This window comes from Corylus avellana, assembly GCF_965113065.1.
Source record: "Corylus avellana chromosome 5 unlocalized genomic scaffold, dhCorAvel1.hap1.2 SUPER_5_unloc_4, whole genome shotgun sequence".
NCBI classification, from domain to species: Eukaryota; Viridiplantae; Streptophyta; class Magnoliopsida; order Fagales; family Betulaceae; genus Corylus; species Corylus avellana.
In genome coordinates this window covers 1-17,815 of record NW_028290470.1, presented here as the reverse complement: position 1 = coordinate 17,815, position 17,815 = coordinate 1, and the positions used below count along the sequence as shown (strand labels likewise).

The window sequence follows — 17,815 nt, the reverse complement described above, 5'->3', positions numbered from 1 at the left end:
GTAACAAAGGGAAGCTACGAAATAAATCCGAAGAACCTAGCCGATTTCACAAATCCTAATGATAATTTTGACTCTACTCAGTTGGGACCCCTCCCCAGTGAGATTTGCACAACCTCCACAATACATTAACAGCGTGGCTTAATGTAATTTGCACGATTTAAAGAAAGTAGAGTCATTTACAAGTCACGATGAGCATGGAATTCATGACATGCAATAGAAGCTGAACAATTGTGAGCTCAACACTAGTAATTGTAGGCTAGCTACATTGATGGTTGAGTATGTTACAGACTTGGTCAAATATGGGCCGCACATGCATTGCAATCATCAGATCTATTGGGATTATGACATTAGCCACATCTATCATCCAAACAAGTTTTTTAGGGTAGATCGTTATTGATATCACAGGCTAATTGCTGCAAAAGAGAAAGCAGTACTCCTTTGTCTCAAAGGGAGATCCCCCGTAGATCAACCTAAAAAGAAAAAAAGGAGTAGAGACATTTGTTAACAACAGTTTCCAAGTACCTGTTAAGAATTCATTAAAGAAGTTGAGCAGCATATCAAAAATGAGAAAGATATGCACAAGGAAACTACATTATACAGAAAATGCACAACTATAAGCTCTTATGAGCTGCCTAGATTACCAAGTCACAAAACAGCAATGGGAAATATATGCTCGTTTTTTAAATTTAAAAACACATTGCATGGGAGAAGTTTTACTTGACAAACAAGCTTGATCCAGTTCTACTTTTCTACTAAACATTATTGATAAACAGTCGTTTTGAAGGTAACTAGAAGGGATCGAGTCACTGGCATTTAAACAGAGAATTTTATAGCTCAAGAATGATTTAGTACAATTTACAGAGAGAGAGAGACCATACTTCTACGTCAATCTCTGCTGATTCTACAACAATGTTGATATCAACAATAATTTTGAGGATTTCTACTAGTAATCCAGGTCTATCTGCCGTCTCTATATAAAGTAAGCTATAAATTGCAGAAAAAAACGAAAAATAAGATGATAGATCAATGAACCCATTCTTTGCAAACGAGTATTAAACTCATTCAGAGTATGACCTCCCAATAGGTTGGTTCGTGCAAAGGTAGAAGTAGAACCACAAGAGAAACATTAAAATAAAAAAATAAAAATAAAAAACAAATTATAATGCTAAAAGACAACTTAATCACAAGTAGCAAACCTCCTCTTTGGTCCATCTTCCTTGACTTGTATATGAGTTACAATATCAATATCAAGCTGCAGAACAAAATCACAAACTTCAGTTCGACCTTGTAAAGTCACCAAAACGCATGAAATTGAAGTTGGTTGAGCTAACTAGCTCATAGCCATGAAAACTCTGATTCCCAATGTATTACTAATTATACTTTCAACTGAATAAGCCTCAGCCATGGCACAACAAGGAAAATGAGGAACATTTGGTCAACAAAACAGTTTTGAGATGCCAGGTGGACTTGCTCAGATATAATAGTTTTATGAGAAAGGAATACGGTAGAATAATTGAATAAGACTACTAATTAGTTTGCATGCAAGAAAAATCTTTCAATGGAAAGCCTGCTGTGCAGATGAGCACACCATTATGCAATTGGAATTCCTTTAAGTTGTAATTTAAAATAAAAAAAAATTATTGTCATTGGGTTTAATTGTGTTACATTAACCATTCATACTTGTCTAATCTTTTTAGTATGAAACTTAAATTCTTTTCCACCCATGTGTTTAAACTCAACAAAATCCAATAAACATATGTTTCATTTAGTGCCCTCAAAGAATCCAGTTGTGGTAAAATTGAACTATTAAACTTGCATATTAATGTGAAATCAATATTTACTTTCAATTCTTAAAAAGCAAGATGAAGAGGAACACAGGACAATATACGATCTATTTACCGACTTGTCAACTTATTGCAAAGTGTTTCAAATCTTAAATCCATGTATGTCAGTGCTTTAATTGTTTCAGCATATGATTGAAAATCAGAAATTCTTCAAAATATCAAATCCCTTAGAGTGAAAATCAGAAATTCTCCAAAATATCATTGACATTTTAACACTGGTATAGGTGTTTCTATATTCTATGCCTAAAGAAGTCAAAGATGCAGCATATTCTGAAATAAATTCCACTATCAAAAAAAAAAAAAAAAAAGAGAGAAAGTTATACCAAGTCTCTTGTTTGTCTCTTCCTTCTTAGAAATAAGTGGGTATAACCAGTCAAAATTAGTCACTTGGAAGAAGTGAGATTGTCATATCCAAACAGATTGTAGAAATTTCCACCTGATTCCCATAACCAATTTCATGAATTGCTGCTTTCAATAAAAAAACCAAATAATAAATTCAACAATAACTCAAAAATTTCAAATGAAAATAATAAAAGTTTAAATTTCATCCATTGATGGAACTACTTGCAGTTAGGCTCCAACAACAATAATAATGAAAAGAGCGTTCCCAAATTGTGCAATATGATCTACATTTGATATTGATAAAATCGTAACAGAGTAGTGCAAAATTTATATTGAAGTTTTGTAAAAATTTGGGATGGGATTGACTTCCCTGATCTATTATAAGTCTTTTACGTAATGCTACCACTTGCAGAATTTATATTTCAAACAGAAATGCAAGAAAAAATTTAAAAAGAAAACAATACTGGAAATCCCAATGAAGTGAAAGATTGGAAACAATACAGGAAATATTAGAGCTTTGCACAAATCTGATTGTCAGAAAGGTCTGAAGAAGCATCGATACTTCAAATCCAACTTCTCTGTGTCCGCCTTGAGCCTCTACTTCTCATCACGAAGCTTATTCTTCTCAGCCTGCACAAGAAAAGGGAAATGCAGATGAAGCAGCAGTTTCTAAATGAAGTACATCCTCCAAACATATAAAAGAAAGTTGTTACTCTGAAAAAATCCCACCTTCAATTCTTTAATCTTCATTTTCAAATCCTCATTTAATTCATTTAGCTTCTGGGCTTCACTTTGTAACTGGGTCACCACTCACATTAGTCACATAGCATCACTCAAAATGGCAGCCTTGTCTGTTTTGGCCGGCCTTCTAGGCACCAGGATAGAATCCTCCTTCTCTCTTACTATGGTATGCATAATAACCCTGCATCTTCATTTTCTGAAGTTAAAATCTTCATTAAAAACACAATACAAGAGAAAGCAATACAGTCCAAACACCCACTAGTAAAATATAACTGTGCATATAACAATCTTTGCAAGAAGAAAAGAGATTAAAGTAAGCATACTTGCATTTTCCTTTGTTTTTTCTTTTTCTTTTTGTTACACACTAATAGCTGTCTAAAGAGTAATGCTATTTTACTTACTTGTTGCTCAAGTGAATTAGTTTACTTTTTTCATCAAGAAACTTTTGGAGAATATTTGTATCATCCATGCTATCTTTCCTTAAGAAATAGTTATTTACTAAATTACTATGTAGGAACAGGAATCAACCTTAAGTAGACTGCTATCAAAGGATCCGCACAACCCACACTTATGATAGCTTCACCCATTTCATAGTACATTCTGGAATACCAAAAGGGAGGCACATCTTTCTGCCATCTTCTTCTTCTTCTTGTGCCTATTTCAAACAAGTCAGTAACAAGACTCAATAGCTTAGCCAGTTCAAGGCAACAGGCAAAGGAGAGAACCAATAGTACTCTGCTATCAATAGTCTACCACAGGAAGGAATTGAGCAAACTGGTCCAACAGGCTGAATTTTCAAGCACTGCATACACAATATTTCAGCTGTAGCTTCCCTGCAAATAAATATTGATACTAAAGATATTATCTATGTACAATCAAGCAAACAATATAAGGGCGAACTTACATAACCATTAAATTTCACTGACTTTATCATGGCAGAATCTGCATGTAAATAACTTGCCAGAGCAATCAGCAGAGAACATTCAAGTAAATCTTCATAATTTGAAATTTCACCAGTTGTTGCTCCAACATTCAAGTATCTCATTCCATCCAGCCTTGAAAGTGAGATTACTATGATCCAGGCTTTCATAGGCATCAGTGCCTAATATTTTAAATTTCTAGCACATTAAAAAAAAAAAAAAAATCTGAATCTTCAACACACTGAAAAGCCTATTTATATATAACAAAACCATGAAAATAAATTCCAAAGAATATATGGAAAGGCAGCACTAACAATAAATACATAAACAGAGTGGTTGGCTAACATGATATTCAGTTCCAGTCAAGCAACCAATTACACTTGAAGACAAGTAAGCATTCCTTGTAGACCCGGCCAGAAAAAGAGTATGACCGGTGTAGAATCGGAATCAAGAGCTGCATCAGAGAGCTCTACAAGTAGAACAGATAACAAGCAAATCACACGCTTTTCGAACAACCATTAGCTTAAATTATTAATAACTGATAATGAACCTGGCATATACATATTCTGAAGAAAACACCTCGCTTCTTCGTCACTAAGTGGTCTTACCAACCATGGTAAGAAGCATTCAATCAATTTCAAGGGCATCATAAATAAGCTTCAATACAGAAGTTCTCACTGTCTTTTGGGGTAAAAATGCTTTCAAGCAAGTGAAAGAACCTATGGATGCAAAATACATGTTAGATGACTTTTAAGGACAGCTAGGATTCTTGATCATGTCTTTCAAGTTCCAAATGCTGATAAAAGGTGCTCAACAAATTGTAGGCAGAATACTATTTAAAAATGCAAAAAATATCGTTAATTGAATGTCCCCTTTTCACAGACTCAGCTCATTGTCATGCTTACAACATTTACTCACCCAATCTTCCTCATCATGGAAGTCCTCTGTATATTGTCCATTGTTTTGTGTACAAGTGAGGCTGACACATCTGAGCAAATTGCATAAATCGCCCAATGAACATCCATTTCATGAATTGATGCTTTTCTATGCATATCTCTCTGACCATCAAAAAGCCAAATAATAAACTCAACAATAACTAAAAATTTTCCAATGAAAACAGTAAAAAGGTAAAATCATTCAATGAACAGAGAGAGTTGCAGTTAGACAACAATAATAATAAAAATGGGATGGGAAAGACTTTCCTGGTCTATCAGATAAGAGTAGGTATAGAAAGAAAATGTAATAGAGTGGTAGTAGAGCAAAGAGTGAGATGAGAGATCAATAGATTATAAAGAGTAGGAGTTGTGAAGGAAAAGAGGAGAAGGAGGAATTATGAAAAGAATAAAATTAGTTTTACTATGTTTACTTGTAGAAATAAAGGTATATATATATATATATATTTTTGAAAATTAATTTGTATAATTTATTCACATCAATTAAGTTAAATACTCTTTATAAAGAAAGTAAGAGGTTGACCATGATCCTGGATTTTTGGGCTTGCTTGACACAGTTTCTAAGCAAAAACAGGTACCCTTTTTTACCTTTTGATTTGAGTAAACTCTGTTTGGTCATGGATAGAAGCAGAGGCCTTGGTAACATCATTCAAATATTTTTTTGTTTCTTCACGTCCAAGTTAAGAGAACAGCCAAAGAAGACGCAATTAATTTCTATAAAACTAAAATCCGGTAGACTACTTAAACTGAGCTATAGCCTTATCTAACTCCATCAAGGCATCAAATTTGATTTTCCAACCACAATAGCGATATACCTTTGGAAAAATCAACAAAGCAGCAGAGACGTCATATTCTTGGAGTAGTTAATTGGACTAAGAAATCAAGCACTGTTGTGAAGAAATCAAATGTGGAATGAAAAATTGTACTGATGAAAGTAACGATATCTAATTCCCAGCTTCTCAATTTATTGCATTGTTGCAGAGTGAAGAAGTTAATTTAGAATTGGCTCCAAATCTTAAATAGTGCTTCAATTGGTTCTGCACATGAAATCAGAAGCTCTTCTAAATCTCAAAACCCTCAGAAGTTACTGAAGAAGAAGGAATAGCATTGGCATATACTATTGCTATACACATCAGATAAAAGAGAGAAACATATACCAAGTCCCTTGTTTGCGTCTGCCTTCTTAGCCGGCCATACTCGGTCTCTTTGAAGAATTAAGGCTGTCTTATCCAAACAGATTCCAGTAATCCGCACATGATTCCCACAACCCATTTCATGAATTGCAGTCTCCTAAGCATGCGTCCATCAAAAAAATCAAATAATAAACTCAACAATAACTCAAAATTACCAATGAAATTAAATAGTACAAGTATAAGTTCCATCCTTGAACGAACCAGCTAGCAATTAGGCCCCAATAGCAATAATAATGAAAATATATAGTTCGTCCAAATCGTTTAACACAATCTGATCTACATTTGACACTAAAAAATTCAAACAGGGTAATGCAAAATTCATATTGATTTTTTTATTTTTTATTTTATTTTTATCAAAATTACGGATTGGATTGACTTCCTGGTCTATCATAAGTCTGTCATTTGCCATATCTTCTCTATACTAAAACCAACTCCAAAGACCAAACAATAAAACATTTGAAGTGAGCATTCACTTGAAAGAAAAGCAACATGTAAGGTTTCACTTGCAATGTTCAATGTTGTTTTCACTAGCAAATAGGGGGGGAGCTAGCAATTATAGTTTGAGGGGCAAAAGTACAAAATAAAAATATTTGGGGGGGGGGGGGGGCATATTCTATTTTTTCTTATTAAATTCTAAGGGAATTTTAAAAAAAAATTGGGGAAACATGGGGCTTGCATGTAGTTCCGCCCTTGCTTGCAAAATCTAGCTCACCAACGCAAGCGCAAGAATCCACTCCTACAAATACAATGCTCCCTCCATAGCCATCTGACTCGCCTTTGGATGGTCCTACATCATCCTCTATTATTCCTTCAACCGAATCCACTCGAACCTCTTCAACTAGATCTTTAACAGAAATGTAACGACTACCAATGAATGAGTTACACATTAATTTAATAAGCCTCTGTTAGTAAAAGAGTTAGTATACCTATTATTTCTCTAATATTTAATTAAAATAGATAGTAGAATAGAGAATTTGTTAAGTGACTATAGAAAAAGCAATGGGTAAAATGAAAATTTGTACTTTTTCACTAGTCATTTTAGCTATTGTTGCTGGAAAGGCTCTCACGCAACTCAACTCTTAGGTACGGATTACGAAGCATTTTTTCATTAAAAAACAAAACACAACTCATGGGGTTTAATTGAAACGGAGCGTTTTGTATATATAATTCAAGAGCTGTTTAAACAGCATCGTTTGCAACTATGTATTGTCTTCTTCGTGACTGGCCTAATTTTTGAAACAATTTGAAACAGTGAAACTGAAATTTTGAAAGTTTGAGAATCATTTGCCGCTTACAAATGCAGGTAACGTCGATGCCCTCATGCCTCAGATGAGTAGTTGAGGGTGGGTATTTAGGATATTCAAAAAACAAATTACTGGAAGTAAGGGAAAATAACCTGACGCTCAAAAAGCTCAAACCCAGCAAAGGTTGCCACTAATTCAAAGATGATGATCAAAAGCATTTGTTAAAGACATGTACCCACTTCCTTTCAACAACTTAAATTTCAAAGCATTTGCATATTTTATTGTACACAAGATGAGCAGAAATCCACAAGAAGTTCTAGTCACTATACTGTCTATGCATAGATGTTGCACCTATTTACATCTCTGACCCTAAGATACCAACACAGAAGTAGTTGAAAAAAAATTACATAAAAAACATAATAAAAGAAACACCATTGCCTTGCAAGTAGCATAAACCAAACCCTGGGTGTATTCAATTTTAAGCAACTGGAGGGCGTAATACATGATCCTGTGATGTGTCAACTACAGCAGGTGCCATGAATTGCCATGTTGAGACAACCAATGAAAGGCATCAGCTTGTGCAGAAAATGTACCCAACATTGCAGAGGGATGAGGCAGGGAGCCTGGTTGAGCACTCATTGCTTTCACTTGCTCCTCCAACTTCTCTTTGCCAGCCTTGAGCCTCTACTTCTCATCACGAAGCTCATTCTGCTCGGCCTGCACAAGGAAAGGGAAAGCTAATATTATACCTGGGAATCCTTTTACATGTTGAATAAGCAATATTGTGCAAATTTTTGAGGATAGACTATCAAGCGTTTCAATTTGCTTTCGCTCATCTCCACTGTTAAGCTTATTGATGATGCAAGGCCATGTGTCAAGTCTCACCTATTAAGGAAAAATTGAAGTCTCACGTGAAAGGGAAGTGTTACATCAATCAGGAAATGCAACAACTAAGGCCATGTGTTAACAGAACAATTGAAGGGGTACAAAGTAATGCTGAAAGTTCAACTGTACAACCGTTGTCTTTTGACTCTTTTGTCAAGTGTTAATTAATACCATGGAAAATTTTAGAAAAAAAGAAGTTGACGTACTGTCATAAATCATAATGTTCAAGATATATACCAATTATTTATAAAGATAAAAAGTAATTGCATGCAATTTTATAGGTTTCTTTTTGCTGAATTGAAAAGTTCAGAATTCACATATATGGAGAAGATGATATAATGAGGAAAACAAGACAACTTACAGAAAAATGAAATTAGTGGGTGATATGCAGATCTGAAAGTATCTCTATGTTAGTATTCAAAGCTCTGTTGTAATATATTCAAAGCTCCTGTTGCTTCCTGCATAATCAGATAAAATAAAATCAACATTGTGCTTCTAATCCAAACAAAGCTATCAAACACATTTTAAAAAACAAATATAGAAATCTGGATAAATGCCCAAATGATTATTGAGGGGGCACCACTTCCAGCTCTACCTCTTTCCCAGGGTTTCCTTTAAGAAAAAAGAAAAAAAGAAAAAAATAGCTTTCACTTTAGACTCCTCCTTTCTTGGCCTCAGTTGTGAAATGAGACTTTTCGAGTAAGGAGTGAGTTGAGTGAAAACAGCACGATCTCAAGGCAAGTGGAGGTGGAAGTGGAAGCATGGAAACCAATGGAACAATTTGATTGATCACTACAAGCCCAATCCTGAATATGCTATTCCAGGAGTATTGTAGTTTCCAGGTTTGGTTTTCCAACCACAATATCGAGATGCCTTTTAAGAGATCAACAAAGCAAAAGAGGCGTCACATTGATCCTCAACGCAGTTTGGAGAGAAAAATCAAGTTCTAGTAGATTTTGCTTTTCTTTTTTTTTCTTTTTCTTTTTTTTCATCTGAAAGGTAAATTTCATCCATTCATTCAACAAAATATACATTTGACACTGAGAAAATCCTAACACAGTAATGCAAAATTTGTATTAAATTTTTGTCAAAATTTGGGATGGGGTTGACTTCCCTGATCTATTATAAGTCTTTTACCTAATACATGATGCTACCGTTCGTAGAAATTAAATTGCAAATGGAAACACAAGAAATATTTAAAAAAGGAAAAGAAAACAATACTGGAAATGCCATTGAAGTGAAAGTTAGGAAACAAAATGTAAAAGTTAGAGCTTTGTACAAATCTGATTGTCGGCAAGGTTCGAAGAAGCGTCTATACGTAAAACCTTCAATTGTTCCTGCATATGAAATCAAATATGATATATATCAAAAGCCTCATAGAGTAAAACGAAGAAGAAAATTACTGTCTAATTGAAGAATTAAAAACCTGATAAATTTGGCAAGTTTGGCTTGCGTTCCACTCTATACGATTACCATCTCCGCCATTTTGAAAGTTTGGAACGTGAGCAATCTTTGGCCAATCCTCTCCCATTCTTTGTTCATATCTTTCCTCCAAGCGAGGGCACTTCGCAATTATCAAACGACGTAAAGAGGTGAGGCGGTGCATACCTTCGGGCAGTGATATTAAATTCGGACAATTTACGATTCCAAGCTCCTAAAGTGAAGTGAGATCGCCTATCCACTCTGGCAAAGATGCCAAACTAGGATAGTACATAATTTGAAGCCCTTGGAGAGTGGTAACATCTCTAAGCTCTCTTGGGAGAGAAACCAATTTGGAACATCTATTATAGATAGATGACCAAATCTTGTAGGTCCAAGGCATCCTGTGCCATCTTCATTCTCATTGCTGATAAGTTCCTTGCAGCGAAGAATAGACAGATTTTCACGTGAGGTGAGATGTTGAAAGAGGGGAGACATGCATATTCGCATTTTACAACAATTGAGATCAATATGAGCACTGCACTAACAAGAGACACATAAACAGAGTGGATGGCTAACATGATCTTCAATTCCAGTCAGCAAAACAACTGATTTCACTTGAAGACAAGCAAGCATTCTCACTGCCTTTTGGGATTAAACTGCTTTCAAGCAAGTGGAAGAAACCTGAAAATGCAAAATACTTGTTAGGTGGCATTTAATGACAGCTAGGATTTTTGATCATGTCTTTTAAGTTCTAAATGCTAATAAAAGTTGCTCAACAAATTGTAGGCAGAATAGTATTTAAAAATTCAAAATAATATGGTTAATTGAATGTCCCCTTTCACAGGCTCAGCATGCTTGCACCATTTACTCACCCAATCTTCCTCATCATGAAAGTGCTCTATATAGTTTCCATTGGTTTGAGTACAAGTGAGGCTGACATATCCCAGAATATTGTAGAAATCCCCCAATGATTCTCACATCCACTTCATCAATTGATGATTTTTTATGCAAGTCTCTGCTGACCATCAAAAAACCAAATAATAAACTGAACAATAACTCAATTTTCCAATGAAAACAGTAAAAAGGTAAAATCAATCCATCAACAATGACTCCAGTAACAATAATAATAAAAACAATATCTCTAAATATGCATTTGATTATGAGAATACTAAAAGTTATGCAAAAAATTTATTGAGTTTCTATGAAAATTTGGGATGGGTTTGACTTCCCTGGTCTATCATAAGTCTTTTATCCAATACCGATCACTGGCATTTAAACAGAGAATTTTTAAACACATAGAGAGAGCGGGAGAGAGAGAGAGCGGGAGAGAGAGAGAGAGAGAGAGAGAAAGCATACTTCTGCGTCACTCTCTGCTGATTCCACATCAATGTTGAAATCAGCAATAATATTGATGATTTCTACCAGTAATCCAGGTCTATCAGCTGTCTCTATATAAAGTAAGCTGTAAATTGGAGAGAAAAATGCATAATAAAACAATAGATCAATGCACCCATTCTTTGCAAACAATTATCGAACTTCATTCAAAGTATGACCTCCTCTTCGGTCCACAAGAGAAACATAAAAATGAAGAACAAATTATAAGCTAAAGGACAACTTAATCATAAGTAGCAAACCTCCTCTTAGATCCATCTTCCTTCACTTGTATCTGAGTTGCAATATCACATCAAGCTGCAGAACAAAGTCACAAACTTCAGTTCAACTTTGTAAAGTTACAAAAAGCACATGAAATTGAAGTTGGTTAAGCTAACTAGATCATAGCCATGAAAACTCTGATTGATCCCCACTGTATTACAAATTATACTTTCTATTGAATAAGCCTCAACCATGGCACCACGTGGAAAAAGAGGAGAATATTTGATCAATAAACAGAGGACTAATCAATGGAGCCAAACTTGAAACATCCTCTGAAGAAGATGGGAAAACATGATCAAACAGTTGCTGCTCAAGCTGACAGACCTGCAATTTATGTCAATTTTTTTCAAAATTATGTAACTATCACATACTCCATTCAAAATCACAAAGTTCCCATTTTTCTTGTTCATCAAATAACAGAGGAAGGCATAAAAATATAAATAGATTTCCAATACATATTATCTCATCAACGAACATAAGGTATCATGCATTCAGAGTATAAGAATAAATCTTAAATCTACCCAATAATCATAAGATACCCAAATATTCTACATTAACAAAATGGATAATAACCCCTAATATTCAAACACTAGTTGTGCATGTCCAGATTTAAATATCAAGATCGTGCTTCTAATCCAAACAAAGCCATCAAACACATTTTAAAAATCATATAGAAATCCGGGAAAATACCCAAACAACTCTTGAGCCCAACTCCCAGCTCCCCACCTCTTTCCCAGGGTTTCCTTCAAAAGGGAAAAAAAGAAGAGCTTCATTTTAAAGCTCCCTTCTTGGCCTCTGTTGTGAAATGATATTTTTTCGATCAAGGAAGGAGTGAGTTAAGTGAAAAGGGCACAATTCCAAGGCAAGAGGAAATGGAACATGGGACCAGGGGCAAAGACAAATAAAAGTTACAGGCCAGCACGTATAAGAGGAATTGTCTCTTTTTCGGCAATTGACATGGAGCACCCTTTTCACAAACGCCTCCAGATCCACTCCAAGGCTAATATCTACTGCTTCAGCTTTCAGCACCTTATGATCTTTGAGAAGATAATTAAAAGACCAAGCCTTAAGATGATATTCCAGGAATCATATAGATTTTTCTTAATTTTTCCATCTCAAATTCCGGACTTCTCAACTTAATGCTTAGCTGCAGAGTGAAAAAGTTTCGAGTTGGCTCCAAATCTTAAATCCATGTATGCCAGAGCTTCAATTGTATCTGCATATGAAATCCGATAAATCAGAAATTCTCTAAAATCATAAATCAGAAATGCTTCAATTGCTTCAATTGTTTCTGCAAGTGAAATAAGGAAGAAGGAATAGCATTTGACATTTAACATTGGTATACGTATCACTAATACAATTCCACCATTAGATAAAAGAGAGAAACTCAATTATACCAAGTCTCTTTGAAGAAATGGATTTGTCTTATCCAAACAGATTGTAGAAATATCCACATGGTTCCCACAACCCATTTCATAAATTGCTGCTTTCGATCAAAAAACAAAATAATAAATTCAACTATAACCCAAACATTTTCAATGAAAATAATAAAAATGTAAATTTTATCCATTCGTTCAACAGAATCTACATTTAACACTGAGAAAATCCTAACACAGTAATGCAAATTTGTATTAAATTTTTGTGAAAATTTGGGATGGGATTGACTTCCCTCATCTATTAATTATAAGTCTTTTACCTAATACGTGATGCTACCTTTTATAGAATTTAAATTTCAAATGGAAATGAAAGAAATGTTGAAAAACTGAAAGAAGAAAACAATACTGGAAATGCCATTGAAGTAAAAGATAGGAAAAAATACTGTAAGTATTCGAGCTTTGCTCAAATCTGATTGTCTCAAGAAGCGTCCATACGGGAAAGTAGATGCTTCCTGCATATGAAATCAAATAAGATATATATCAAAAGCCTGACAGAGTAAAATAAAGAGGAACAACAAGAAGAAGAAAAATTATTGTCTAATTGGTGACTTAAAAACCTCAAGATATTGGCGAATTCGGCTTGCTATCCATTCTTTGAGATTACCATCGCCGCCTTTACGAAAGTTTGGGACATGAGCAATCTTTGGCCAATCCTCTCCCGTTCCTTGTTCACATCTTTCCTCCAAGCAAGGACACTCTGCAATTGTCAAATGATGTAAAGAGGTGAGGTGGCGCATACCTTCGGGCAGTGATATTAACTTCGGACAATTTACGACTTCAAGCTCCTGAAGTGAAGTGAGATCGCTTATCCACTCCGGTAAAGACACCAAACTAGGGCAAACCATAATTTGAAGCCCTTGCAGAGTGGTAACATCTCTAAGCTCTCTTGGGAGAGAAACCAAATTTGGAACACCAATGATAGATAGATGACCAAATCTTGTAGGTCCAAGGCCATGTGCGCCATCTTCATTCTCATTGCTGGTAAGTTCTTTGCAGCGAAGAATAGTCAGATTTTCAAGTGAGGTGAGATGTTGAAAGAGTGGAGAAATTGATATTCTCATTTTACGACAATCGAAAATCCCTAGGGTCTCAAGAGAAGTGAGGTTCTGCAGCCACTCTAGTGGTAGATATTCAAGTTGCTCTAATTCCAGAAGATAAAGATACTTCAATTTGGAGAGATCGGAAAGGGGAGAGGGAGAGGAGGGTGTTGTTAGAGACATCATAGGGCAATTCTGTATACGTAAAAAAGAAAGGGAAGGAAATGAAGGGAATAATGGAAGATGATCTGTTTCCCTCGTCTTTAGCCATCCCCTCAACTTTGGCAAATTAGCAAGTGCGAGAAATTTGAGGGGAGAAGAGGACACGTCACTACCATCATTGCTTATGTACTCCAACTCATTTAAGTTAGAAAGCAAAAGACGCTCGAGAAAAGGGAATCGGTCCACTGGTGGGATATGTTGAAGCCATTTACAATCAGATATTACAATAGAAGTCAAATTTGAGAGCGAGGACACCCAACTAGATAACCTCACACCTGCATACCCAGCTATAGATAATAATTTCAAATTTAGGTGCGGCCGAAGGTTTTGCAATAGTTGTTCATCATTTGCAATTGCCTTATCACTTTCATCACTAGGTTCTGGGTCCCACTCTAACATCAGCCATTGAAGATGTTGCTTCCTCTCCAAGTTTGCAGCCTTTGCTTTTGATGGAGAATATCTCGAGTGCTCTAAACCCTTGATTAATAAGTCTCCTCTCAACTCATCTAAACCATCCAGCTCCCCTAGCCCACCCTTTGGCTTGGAAAGAAAACTTTTTTTCTTCCCTAAAATGTATAGCGACAATGTTTGGAGAGTAATCAATTTTCCCAGTCCATGAGGCATATGAGTCAAGCTATCACACCCTTCTAGCCCAAGATGCCTAAGGCTGATTAAGTTTCCAGTCTCTTCTGGCAATTCTTTAAGCCCACGACAAAACTCAAGTCTTAGTGTTTGCAAATTCTGCAATTTAGTTATAGAAGCAGGGAGTAGTTTGATATCTTCATTCCTAGACAGATCTAGAAATCTTAAATGCTCTAACTTTCCAATGGAATTCGGCACTTTTTGAATATTCGACCGACTCAAATTCAAAGCACGCAAGCATTTAAAACTTGAAATAAGTGTATTAAAGACTGGCTTATTCAACTCAAGTACTGAATTGTTCCAGTTAAATACATCATCAAGTCCTGGAAGTATTGGAATGCGTAGAAGAAGTGTTCTCATTTTGTTAGGCTTGGGCAAAAGAGCAGGAATATCTGGTAATGAATCTGAAGAATGAAATGCCACATGACGAGTTCTTCCAACTACTTTTTCTCTATCTGGATATAAAATTGTGCACTCCTCACCTGCTACTGACTGTGCAAGATCGTGAATAAGGTCATGCATTTTGCACTTTCCTATTTCACCAACTATATCTCTTTGTACGTCTTGGAAAAACGACCTCCAAAGCAAATCCATAAAATATTCACGACCAATATCTTCAAGATGTCTATTTCCATATGATGAATGAAGAAAGCCTTGAGCTATCCATAACTGAATCAACACCTTCATTTCAATTTCATAATCTTTTGGAAACAATGAACAAAAGGCAAAACATTGCTTTAAGTGTGATGGGAGATGATCATAACTCAACTTAAGTATTGGAAAAATATCATTTTCTTGTTGAGTTATTTTGTAAAGATCATGGTTTTTAAAGTACAACCAATCATCTTCCGAATTTTTGAAATATAATAGACCCCCAATGCTCCTTATAGCAAGAGGAACTTGTGCACACTTTTGTATGATCTCCCTTCCAATTTCTACTAGCTTTGGATTATTTGGCTCTTCCCCGTTTTTAAATGCCATTTTCTTAAATAAATTCCAAGAACTGCTTTCAGATAAACCTCTCAAAGGATATGGTGAAATTGTACCTGTAATCTCTGCAATCTTTTCGCTACGTGTAGTAATCAAAACTTTGCTTCCTCTTAGGCCACCCACTAACAACTTTTCCAAGTTGGACCATGTACCACGATTCTCATTCCACACATCGTCTAAAACAAGTAAATATCGCTTCCCATCAATTTTTGCTCGAAGCTCACTTTGCAATGGATCCATCTCAAGGCTTTTAGGTCTCTCCTTAGTCGCAGATTCTATAAGCTTTACAATGATAGTTTTCACGTCAAAAGGATCAGAGACACATGCCCACATCCTCAGGTCAAAATGTCTTCGAACCTCCTCGTCGTTGTACACATACTGCGCAAGCGTGGTCTTTCCTTGTCCACCAATCCCAACTATGGGAATTATGGAAACATTCTTCTCATTCATATTGGGATCGAATAACAGCTTTTTAATAGACTCCTTATCATCCTCTCTCCCAATGACATCTTCCCCATGTACAAATGAGTGTGTATCTTGTCTTTTCACATGCTCAAACTGTGTCGCTGTGGTGTGCTCATTGAAGCCAAATTTGATCCTATCAATTGCAATTTCATCCAGTCTTGCCCTAACTGCCTTGATCCTATGACCCATTTTAAAGCCATATACAAGCTGGTTCGATTTGGAAAAGAAGATGCGTACCTGTAATACTCCCAAATATTTAGTACGGTCCATTGCGAAAAGTTCAACATTTTTTGGGCTATATGTGTAATTAAGGAAAATATGAAGGTCATGTTTGTAATTGTTGTAAGTTTAAGTTAGAGTTTTTTTTTTTTGGTTGTTTTATTTACAACCATCCATTCCAATCCGTTCACGGTGATAGTTTTAGAATTCCCTTACCATTGAATAGTTGGGTTTATAATGGGGGCCGATAATTTATGTGACTTTTTCTAGACGCCATTTGCTCCTTGGAAAGATGTCGCAACTTAATTAGCCGTACATTTTTTGCATATGGTTAGTACTCTTACAAATGAGACTGTTTTTTGTAAGACTCTATTTATAGCAGTTGTAAGGATAAAGAAAACAGACAAAACAATGGAATATAAAAGCATCTATATATGTCAAAATGATACATTAAGACATTGTTACTGTAACGTCCCATATTTGATATAAGTTAGTATGAGTTTTAGCCCAATGTCTTGGGCTTTAGATATATGAACCAATGTTATTGGCCCTAGTGAACTTAATAAAAATTGGATCAAAGACCCTAAAAGAGATTATAAGAGATAATTAATTTCTTAACCTAATGGACTAATCCATGGCATAGTCTTATCCCTAATGATGGGCATAATTTAATGTTCCATTCATAATTTTGTAAGATGATAGTTTATAACCAGAAAGCAATTTTAAGTCTATGTGTACAAGATGTGTTGATCTTTTTGGAAGAAAATATTGTCCTTTTAAAAATGACGTTTATAATGATGTTCATTCATGAAATAGACATAGGATCTAATACCAAAAGCCAAAAACCAGAAACTTTTATAGCCAAAAACCTCTTTTCAATGGCTTATTTGAGTGGTAAAAAACTTCTAAACATAACCCTCAACGGCCTCAAGCGGTGTTAAGACTTATATCAAGAAAATAAGTAATTTCTCATATATGGCATCAAGAAGAGCTTTGGGTTAAATCTGGAAATTAAACTTTCAGTCCATGGCATGTTAGGTGGTTATTTGATCCAAATTTCGTCAAGTTAAAAACCTTAGATATATGTGTTGTGGGCCAATGGGCCAAGTGACCAAAGTGTAGTGTTCTAATTTAGGTCCATTTAGTGAGTTGTGGGCCTTATCTGGTTTACCTAGTTAGGAGGAGGTTCAAATGGGCCATTTCTTACCCAAGCCCCCATAAAAACAATTTTGAGAATTTTGGAAGAAAACTAAACCACTTTTTTAGTGAAATTTCACGATTAACCCTACTTTCGTTTATTTATTCAAAAGTAATGAAAATATTAATAGAATGAGCTCCTAGAATATGATACATTTTAAGGAAAAAGAAAACTTTATGTTCGGACCAAGGTACAAAAAAGAAATAAACATTAAAAATAGTTTTTAATAAAGAGAAAAGAAAAGAAACTTTAGGGTTAAGTTTTTAACTTATTTCTAGGAATAAAACATCTCTAATAATAGAGGGAAGGTTTGAAAGGTCAAGTAACTTAGGAACGAATTTTAATCACAATTTACGTGCCTAGTATAGGGATAATTTCGCTAAACCTTACTATTCAGTCTATTCAGGTT

General features: G+C 35.2%; 2 protein-coding genes across 14 annotated transcripts; both read right to left on the bottom strand.

The window, feature by feature from the left end:
- Positions 1-191: 191 nt before the first annotated feature.
- LOC148582959 (uncharacterized) lies at positions 192-6,085 on the bottom strand. Of its 3 annotated transcripts, none has more exons than XM_088512022.1 (11): positions 5,958-6,085; positions 4,766-4,905; positions 4,162-4,566; positions 3,854-4,029; positions 3,681-3,760; positions 3,456-3,582; positions 2,916-3,123; positions 2,688-2,816; positions 2,168-2,309; positions 1,197-1,252; positions 192-470 (listed from the first exon to the last, which is right to left on the bottom strand). In XM_088512022.1, the coding sequence occupies exons 3-7, from the start codon at positions 4,192-4,194 to the stop codon at positions 3,117-3,119; spliced, it is 423 nt and encodes a 140-aa protein (XP_088368148.1). In that variant the 5' UTR covers positions 4,195-4,566; positions 4,766-4,905; positions 5,958-6,085; the 3' UTR covers positions 192-470; positions 1,197-1,252; positions 2,168-2,309; positions 2,688-2,816; positions 2,916-3,116. The 3 variants fall into 3 exon arrangements, 2 of the variants coding, with proteins under 2 accessions (XP_088368148.1, XP_088368147.1); XM_088512021.1 differs by having other exon boundaries at positions 2,916-3,108; XR_015909536.1 differs by having other exon boundaries at positions 3,456-4,045; positions 4,193-4,566.
- A 1,391-nt stretch (positions 6,086-7,476) lies between these two features.
- Positions 7,477-16,217, bottom strand: LOC132181627 (putative disease resistance protein RGA1). Of its 11 annotated transcripts, none has more exons than XM_088512015.1 (11): positions 13,191-16,217; positions 13,017-13,085; positions 11,888-12,680; positions 11,179-11,521; positions 10,901-11,006; positions 10,417-10,559; positions 10,090-10,225; positions 9,549-9,979; positions 9,402-9,459; positions 8,484-8,580; positions 7,477-7,954 (listed from the first exon to the last, which is right to left on the bottom strand). In XM_088512015.1, exons 1-3 carry the CDS (start codon positions 16,176-16,178, stop codon positions 12,585-12,587), a joined length of 3,153 nt encoding a protein of 1,050 aa, XP_088368141.1. In that variant the 5' UTR covers positions 16,179-16,217; the 3' UTR covers positions 7,477-7,954; positions 8,484-8,580; positions 9,402-9,459; positions 9,549-9,979; positions 10,090-10,225; positions 10,417-10,559; positions 10,901-11,006; positions 11,179-11,521; positions 11,888-12,584. The 11 variants fall into 11 exon arrangements, with proteins under 11 accessions (XP_088368141.1, XP_088368142.1, XP_088368143.1 ...); XM_088512016.1 differs by having other exon boundaries at positions 9,549-9,968; XM_088512017.1 differs by having other exon boundaries at positions 10,121-10,225.
- Between the last annotated feature and the right edge of the window lie 1,598 nt (positions 16,218-17,815).

Bases quoted from the DNA above. Each gene is read 5' to 3' on its own strand.
- LOC148582959 (XM_088512021.1), bottom strand. From the start codon at position 4,194: ATGTTAGCCAACCACTCTGTTTATGTATTTATT. The intron at 4,030-4,161 runs GTTAGTGCTGCC...TTAAAATATTAG, and splicing joins ACTCTGTTTATGTATTTATT to GCACTGATGCCTATGAAAGC. The intron at 3,109-3,455 runs GTTGATTCCTGT...ATGAAGATGCAG, and splicing joins TTGATAGCAGTCTACTTAAG to GGTTATTATGCATACCATAG.
- LOC132181627 (XM_088512012.1), bottom strand. From the start codon at position 16,178: ATGGGTCATAGGATCAAGGCAGTTAGGGCAAGACTGGATGAAATTGCA. The intron at 13,086-13,190 runs GTTTTTAAGTCA...TTTCATATGCAG, and splicing joins GAATTCGCCAATATCTTGAG to GAAGCATCTACTTTCCCGTA. The intron at 12,681-13,016 runs GTATTTTTTCCT...GATCGAAAGCAG, and splicing joins GCAAAGCTCGAATACTTACA to CAATTTATGAAATGGGTTGT.